The 8,801-nt window shown below is 34.3% G+C and overlaps 1 protein-coding gene across 3 annotated transcripts in view; it reads right to left on the bottom strand.

Moving 5' to 3' along the window:
• Positions 1 to 976: 976 nt before the first annotated feature.
• The window catches only part of LOC122400728, a 46,358-nt gene continuing 38,533 nt past the window's right edge, over positions 977 to 8,801 (bottom strand). For all 3 annotated transcript variants that reach the window (XM_043402336.1, XM_043402337.1, XM_043402338.1), the window contains exons 4-16: positions 6,993 to 7,064; positions 5,944 to 6,167; positions 5,766 to 5,863; positions 4,981 to 5,292; positions 4,339 to 4,725; positions 3,983 to 4,221; positions 3,630 to 3,910; positions 3,404 to 3,560; positions 3,120 to 3,322; positions 2,899 to 3,047; positions 2,518 to 2,829; positions 2,030 to 2,439; positions 977 to 1,867 (exon numbers count right to left, since the gene is read on the bottom strand). In XM_043402336.1, the coding sequence (XP_043258271.1) occupies positions 1,306 to 1,867; positions 2,030 to 2,439; positions 2,518 to 2,829; positions 2,899 to 3,047; positions 3,120 to 3,322; positions 3,404 to 3,560; positions 3,630 to 3,910; positions 3,983 to 4,221; positions 4,339 to 4,725; positions 4,981 to 5,292; positions 5,766 to 5,863; positions 5,944 to 6,167; positions 6,993 to 7,064 (3,406 nt within the window). In that variant the 3' untranslated portion in view covers positions 977 to 1,305. The remainder of the gene's footprint in view (positions 1,868 to 2,029; positions 2,440 to 2,517; positions 2,830 to 2,898; positions 3,048 to 3,119; positions 3,323 to 3,403; positions 3,561 to 3,629; positions 3,911 to 3,982; positions 4,222 to 4,338; positions 4,726 to 4,980; positions 5,293 to 5,765; positions 5,864 to 5,943; positions 6,168 to 6,992; positions 7,065 to 8,801) is intronic.

Here is an 8,801-nt window from a genome sequence, read left to right as displayed (position 1 = left end):
ATAAAAAATATTAAAATATTTACAATAAGTAGAACAAATAAATTAATGAAACTTGAATTCCGATCAACTGCATACCATACTGAAAATTAGTTCTTATACTTATGTACCTCGGATATTGAAAAATTGGTCCAACTACATTTTAAAATATTTGATTTTTTATTAAATATTGAAAAATTAATTTTACTTGTGTGTTAGAAAAATAATCTATTATTTAAACAAAATAATTTATTATACTATATTGTCAAACTGGGATGTTTCTAATATCAGGACTAAATCATACGAAGCAAGTGTATACCAATAAATTGTTGACTACATTGGAAATAGCAATAAAACTATTATAAAGACAGAAACATGGCTACTAGTATATCAAATTCCAAAACAGTAAATTAATATTCTTACATTTGAGCACCCTTCTAGCAACAGTAAGGCAATGTAAACAGAGGTGGCAATGTACAAGTATGCCAGAGTTAAGAGAGTTGAACATATAAATACATGGAGAACAGTTTGGCAGTAACAATGGTAAATTTTAAGGGAAGTTCTGTAGACCAGTATGGAAGCATTTAGAAACTTATTTTAAAATTAATCCAAGAGTGAAATAAGAGATATAAAGAAAATTCTAGAAATTATGTATAATTATAATCTTAATCTTATATTTGCAGGTTTATAATTGTATACTATTTTGAGAATGACTAGAAAATGTATGAGTCGAATTGTTGAATACAAGATAGCCTATTCAAGATTAACAATTAATAATCATTATATTTTAATATTTACGTATGATCTTCTTTTGTAAATTGATGATATAAGATGATTTTAATAATGTGCTATGACAGGCACACATTTATATTTTTTATGAAATTTTCATATATTTATATACATTTTGTGATGTGTTGCAATATCATATTTACTGGTATTGTAAGACATTACCATAATTGAAAAATTAAAAAATGTTTCTTATTCGTTGCAACAGGCTGTGTTATTGAATATAATCTTGTTAAAGATTCATTAGAACAACATACGGTTGCAATTTAATTGAATTCGTTACAATGTTTTGCATTCGTAAGTTTAGTGTTCCTTTTTTTTTACTAAAATGGATTGTACAAGTTTGAATTTAAAATTCTTTTAACAAAGAAAATTTTACTTAATCTATCTCATACGAATAAAAGTCGAATAAATAAATGCAAATTTATAAAATTATGTAGACAAAAAAATCATATTAACTCTACTGATTTTAACCTATGTTTATTCATTTCTATTCGCACCTATTATATATATATATTTACCTGATGTAACAGTGAACTAAATTTAAACAGTTGTTCCGTATGTACTGAACATCACTCTGGTGGTATCTGTGTCCAGAGTAACGTCTTCTGGAGATGCTAAATCGACTTTTATAGATCCAGAATTATTTCTTCTTCTTGTCATACCACCGCCCCAATTAGATAGAGTCCAATGGTAAGTTTCACCCTCTTTTTCGGTCGTGGCGGTTTCTTGTGTCTCATTGTCTTTATCCAAGCCAGTCTCAATAGAAACTGAAGAATGTGAAGCTACTGAATCGAAGCTAGAATCCGCCGCTCCTCTGTAACGGCTAACGTACTCGGTGGACATTTCACCTGGCGATTCTTCAATTGCTCTTAGTATATTCTGACAGAGTTCCGAGTCAAGTGGAATCGGGCTTTCGGAGTCGCGATTGTGAATAGTAACAGCTATATGAGCTGGATGCGGAATAGGAAGCGGAATGAGCAACTTTTCCGCACTGTAAGGACGTATTTGTCGCTTCCATGGTTGCCAACGTACTTCTGTTGTACCGTTTGTTGACGTTGTGCGTTTTTTAATTCTTGTTGACGTTAAAAGTCCTCCAGTGTCGCTGCAAGATAAACAACTTTCTCGTTTCTACGTACACAATGTTTCGTTTGTTGTTTTCAATATTAATCAACAAAAGATTCACGTAAAAACGAAAAGGTTTAAAACTGGAGAGATAAAAATAACTCGATTAACATAAAAAGTAAAACGGAAGATTATTTTTTACCATCGTTTGTCAGATTTTCTGCTATTACTGGTTTGCTTGGCTCGCGGATTAAAAGCGGAAACTTCCAGATAGGGGCTATAAACTTGTATATTTCCACGTGGTGCATAAACAGCTCCAAGTAAATCTGGTCCATTGATACCACCAAGTTCAGTACTATGAATCATATCTGTATAACGTGACAAATCGACCCCTGAATGAGGCTCTAGCCTGAACTTTGTGTCTGTATCATCAAGAGGTTGAAGGAAATTTAAACTGAAAATGTCCGCATACATGAGACCTGCTAATCCAGCCCAGTCACCGACATTTAAACCTTTATTTTCCCAAAAATCTTCTTCGTTTCCTGATAATCTCGCAAACACATGAGTAGGATAGAGACGTTCTAGCATAAGAGCTCCTTGTTGTATGACTACCTACATCATTATCGAAAATTGGTAAATTCAAAATCATAAACAATTTTCGAAAATGAAAACATTTCAAACGATAATCACCTTCAAATCAAAAGTAGTAAGTTTTATTTTACTTCTTACGACCATCGCGAGGCCAGTTTGTAAATTTTTTCTACGTCTATCCAATTTTTCATGTAACATAGCAATTAAATCTTTAGCTTCCTTTTCAAGTGATTTATACGGGTCTTTTGTTTTAGCTAGACTAGCAGCAAATGGGCCAAAACAGGCTTCCACGAACTGAGTAAAATCTCTCTGCGGTTGTGTGATCAAACGTTCTGTTTCTTGCTGGAAAGCTAGTAACTCGTCTAACTCTAGTTTCGCTTCAAATGCAGCTAATGCTTGCTCCGGTCTAATCTATAAATGAAAATGAAGAAAATTAGGGGATTTGCAATGTAATTATTATCGATTATCTGCGACGCATACTTGATAGTAATAATCAGATGTTAGTCCTGGCCCGGCTATCCTTTTAACTACAAAGCTATCGCTGGCAGGTATACGACCCCTGTTCTTTATTACTAAATGAAACATAGCCGTGTCCCAGACCACTCTAATCCAGTAACGTATGACAGCAACTGCAAAGTAACGACATATTTGATGTAAGTTTGAAGAACATGTATTAATTATTAGCTATCATTATTAATTACCTGTAAGTATCAAAAAAGAAATGATGGGACACAAAATAAAAGCTACAATTAATGCTGCGATTGGCTGTAGACATCCTTGTACACCGATATTCCAAATTAACGCTTCCATAATGACTAAATATCGATTCCGACCTGGTTCTGGACTGTCTAGATCCATTATAAGTGCCATGAATGCGTGCAATGTTAAAGTAATTAAAGGCATCCTAAAATAGTTTAAGACCATATTAGCGTTTTAAATTAATCGTAAAATGTCTAAGAAATCGTAACACGGTTAATTAACGAACCACAAAGCTGCAGTAAGTGCAATAATCAGAGATCCCAGACTTGTGAGTATACACATAACAGGAAAAATAAACAATATCACGAGTGTTCCTAAAAGCCCTTTGATACCATAATTCCAAAGCCTATTTAAATGCCTTGTCATTCCTTTTCCAATAAATCCTACGACACAACGAGACATAAATTAGTTAACGAATATATTTTTAAGAAGCACAGTTGAATTGAATTTACCAGTATCCGGTTCCGTTTCAAAATGTGTTCGATTTTTGCTAATGTGTCTCCAAAGAGCTATCAATCGAGAACAAAGAGTGGGCATTTGAGATGACTTTCTGGGAAACAGGGTACCATTTAGTTGACTTAATTCTAGATCAGGAGTAAAAGGTTGCACAAGTAACAGAGCTCGTATAGAGACTGGACTACACCACGGCACTGCTACGCCTAATAAGAACATTGCATTCCACGTCCAACACCATGTCCTAGCTACATAGTTTATCCATCGCCACATAGGCCATCTGTTCAGAAATATTTTAGAATCAGTTAATATCTTAATAAAGTTAAATTCCGATAGTCCGATTATTGCGAACCTTGTTGTAGTTGTGTGTACGATTTCCCTTTCGACTAAGAAGACTGGTTGACTCGGATCAGCACGAGGTGTTGTAATGGATGTCGGAGTACTACTTAGCACCGTTGGTATAACTTCAGACTGGCCTTGAAAATTACGCCTGACGATCCAATTCTTCGGCAGCCATATTTGAGTTGGCCATTGGAAGCTCCTTGTAGGTGTTTTGACTTTGCGCAGTTCTTTCAGTAAAACCGGTTCCCGCTAAAAATATATCACATTTACGTACAAAGAAAGTAAATATCCACTACGTGTTTCTAGTAGAGCTTCTCGAAAAAAGATTTTAATTTGTTGGACAGAGAAATCGACCATTTTACATACCTCTTTCATAAAGGTTAAATCACGGTTAAGAAAGTAAACCGTCTGTTGTAAATTCTGATGAGTACAGAGTGTGAGTGCTTCTTCGTGTGCACTCCATTCGCACTCTTCTATGAACTTATCTTCAACTTCTCTCATCCTGTCACGCATCCAGGGCTCTATTCGCGAGAGAACTGGGCGTTCCACTTCGATATGACGTCTTAGCGATTCCTTAGTTTGCAACAGTTTACGTTGAACAGTTTCTACGGCTCGATGCATTAATACAACTGATTGTGCTTGTTGGACCAGAAGTTGAGCGATTCCGCTTCCAAGGTCAAGTATATCCGGATGCGACAAAATGTTGGAAAAGACCCTTTGTAAATATTCTCGCATAACAGCCTCGTTAACTTCCTAAAGGTGACGTTCAATCGTAATTAAAGAAAATATTTATTTTCTGTAGTATTTGTGTTTATTAAATAAACATAATAATGAATTATCATTTGTTTAATGAGCTTACAATCATCTATTAAGAACGAAATATTTGAAAATGTAGTGACGAAATAAAGTATAGCCAAACTTAAGCCGATTGCTAAAACTAATTAGATAACTTAATTCATTTTCAATATTCCGAGTTCGGAATTAGTTTCAATGTTTAGTAGTTTATACCTTTTCAATCTGTTCATCTGGCTTTTTCCGCGCTCTCAATTCTGATATCAGTCTTTCTCTGAAATGAAGAAACCAGCCTCGCGTCTCTCTCTCCAAAATAGCAACTAGAATCGGTAAAACTTTTCTGATTATGTCTCTGCTAAATAATCTAAGGTCAACCACTGCTCCGCCAGGCGTTCCAAATACAAAAGGAACCGGAATAGGCAACAGTTGCGACAATTCTCTTTCCACTTCGAATTTCTCCATTGTTGCTCGTCGAAGTTGTTTTCGAACGAAACCACATAGAAGTTCTAGAGAATCTTCGTATTCTGGCTACACTCGTAACATAAGAATACATTGAGTTATTATTAATTTACAAAAAAATAGTGTTCTTATATTGGCTTATCCTGAATGCTTTCGTGGTTTTTGATACATCCAACTGTAATACCAGATATCCAAATTACTATACAAATATAATTGAAGATTGGACATGTTATATGTCACTAGTTGGTATTGTTTTATTGAACACATTTAGCACTTAATGATTACAGTGCAAGGATGATGGTCCAATAGATGGTTCTTTAAAAGAATTAGTGGAGGCTAATCCTAGAAGAACTTGTGCAAATTTGTCAGAAAATCTTAGCAATTCGTACAATACTGCGTGGAGTCATCTCCGTACAATGGTAAAGAAAAGCAATTATTAATAAATATATTGAATTTAAGTGGAGCTATGTTGTTTTAAAATGAATAGTTGGAAACCACGGAAACTTTTAGGATGATCCAATACAATTAAAAAGTGGACTCACCCTACACACCAATTCAGCAACCAAATACCGACAACGTTCTTCCCTGATTTTAGCATCTAGATTGTGTGCTTGAAGAGACGGTATTCCAATTATTATGTCTAAGCATAAATGTTCGTATTGTATTAGATTATAGCATTCGAAGAGTAAATACAAGTCTAAGGAAACGATCATTTCTTACCAAGCAGCCGTAACAAGCCTGTTAACAATGATTTCAGAGACTGTGAAATACTGAAGCAATGGGACACTAGTCTAGCTTTTGCCGTAACTACAAGGAATCTGGTCGCCAAAGCAAGATCTCGAAGCAATGCATCTCGTCTTCTGTCCCTTCCACGTTGAAGAAGACCGCTTAATCTCCATCGATGGGTTTGACCAGCGAAATTTATTGAATCGACTTCGAATTCTCTGAAAAATGAATCGCCTATGAAGGCAATCGGCACAAGAACGAAAACGTGACGAGAATCTAGATACAGAATCTTTTCTACATCGTAAATGAAACATTAACATACACGTGTTATGAACAAAAGTTTCTTGGAAAATATGTTGTAATGTTGTTTCAATGAAATCCCCGAAACTTTTGTACAATCGCAGTTCCTCCGATTATGTGAAACATTAATCTATTACGTTGTTTATCCTCTTTGGTAGAACTAAAGCCAATAAATTGGTTGCTACAGTACAAGCACATTCTAACACTAGAAACAAAGAGTAACCTACACCATACATATATTGTGCTGTAACAACTAAGATCTCACAAATTAATATGTACATCCGCGTCATGCCACAGTTGCTTAACACGTTCACGCCGACAATGAATTTTTTAGCTTTTGTGTTAGAGGTCCACCCTGTTATTTTAGGTATGCGGCAATCAGCCTTGTACGTGTGACGATACACGACGACGCAAACATGTTAAAAGCTATTTGTTAACAGCTGTATCGATCCTAAGTACCCAAACCTTTGCATGAATTGTGCACGATTTGTGTCGATTGTGTGTTGACAATGCCTTATTTTGAACATTCGAATTTTGTCTAGTGCATAAAGTGAATTTGAAACAGGGGATGAGAATCATGCTGTCTCTAGTTCTGTGTGGCATTTACAAATTGTTTTAGGGATATCGTCCATTGATTAGTCACGAGAATGAGCGATTTCAATCTCTAAGCCACTGTACAAAATATTGATCATCATTCAGTCAATGTTGCTTTGAATATTGTGTGACGCTGGTGTATGACATACCCGCATCTTCGAATGCTCTCCAATTGAGTGGCATTCAGCTTCTTCGGTTTTCCGTACTTCTCCTTCTGAAAGCTTTACAAAAATTGTTAAAATATATCAGACACAAAAGAACAGTTTCTTCGAAACGAGACACCGATTAGGGGTTTAATTTCTTCGCTATCCTTATTTCGTTTGGTTTGTGGACAATTTTTTGGTTTTTTTTCAACTTCTTTGACTTTTGAACACACGGATGAATTACTTTTAATTAAGCGTGTATTTAATCATCTACCTTGATATTTATTGTCCCCCTTTTATACAGAGTGTTCGGCCAACCCTGGGAAAAATTTTAATGGGAAATTTTAGAGGCCAAAATAAGACAAAATCAAGAATATCAATTTTTTGATTGAGGCTTCGTTAAAAAGTTATTAAAAAATTTAATTAAAAAAATTCAAATCGTTCTAAAAAAATTATTTTCAGTTGTAGGGGTCAATTACAATCATTTTTGGTCAATACACATATCCCTGAAATCCTGCTCACTTTCGAGAAAAAAATTCGAGTAGGTGGACAAATTGCCGTTCTACAGGCGGAACTTTGAACGTTAATAACTTTTTAACGAAGCCTCAATCAACAAATTGGTATTCTTGATTTTCGTCTTATTTTGGCGTCTAGAATCTCCCATTAAAGTTTTTCCCAGGGGTGGTCGAACACCCTGTATAGGATGAGTCGTAATTCACGGTACAAATTGGCTTACGGAGATTCTATTTTTGATTGTGATTTATTTATAATTACAATTCAAATTAATTTAATACTTCTTCGAATATGATCATATGATATGTTTAAATATACAATTTCGTGCGTAATTATATCAATGCTACCAAAAATTATTTTCTCCTTAAGTAAATAATTTATAAATAACTGTTTCTCTTAAATGCAAGTAAAGAATCTTACGAATTATATGTATATATCACGAAAATTGATTACTATCAAGTTACCGTTAATATTTTATTTGATTTAGGTCGGATACAGTTAATATAAATACGCTTGATTGTGTGTTTGTAAACGCATAATCCTGCATGGCACAATGAGAGAAATCTCCCCGATTGGTTGTTAAAATTCAATTTTCTTGAAAACGAAGCTTTCCACGAAATTTCATTATTTTTTATTTTCGTCTCATTTCGAGTCATAGAATCTACCTGACTCAATTTATACTATTAATTACGACGATTCTGTATAGCATCAGATGAAAACTAAAGCCAATGAGTTTGTTCCTAAAATTTTATGCGAAACGATATTTGTTAACGTCGTATTGATGAAAAAGATATTACAAACTGTCCTAACACGAATATGTTTCGTATACCCTAAAAAGAGACTATGCAATGTGAGAGCTTCATACAAGCCTAGTAAACAGATATCTGTGAACATTAGTATGTATTGGCGACCTTCTAGACAGGTGAAGTATACCTGTGCACATCAAAATGGCTAACCACTAATTCTAAAGAACATACTGACTACTGTATTGTGTCTCGAAGCTTTGTTACGGAAAGAATGGGTGTCATTAATCCATAAGTTGCAACAACAAGTCCAATCATTCTTACAATTATAAAACTTTCTTCAAAACTTCAATAAATTTCACAATATACGTACATTTTCTTTGATCAGTGTTTCAATATGCAGTTTAGTATTTGAAGCCCAACTTCGTTGCTTTTCAAATTTACATTGTCAAAAGTTATTGCAATCAATCTAATTTTAACTAGAGCTAGAACTGCTTCACGAGTTTCTCCGTACTTAAATATTCCAACACCTCTTTAAAAATGAATTTTATAAGCAGAG

The sequence above is a fragment of the Colletes gigas genome, unplaced genomic scaffold (genome assembly GCF_013123115.1).
Source record: "Colletes gigas isolate AHSC1104 unplaced genomic scaffold, ASM1312311v1 Colletes_gigas_Sc00020, whole genome shotgun sequence".
NCBI classification, from domain to species: Eukaryota; Metazoa; Arthropoda; class Insecta; order Hymenoptera; family Colletidae; genus Colletes; species Colletes gigas.
This window is presented reverse-complemented; position numbering and strand designations above follow the sequence as displayed.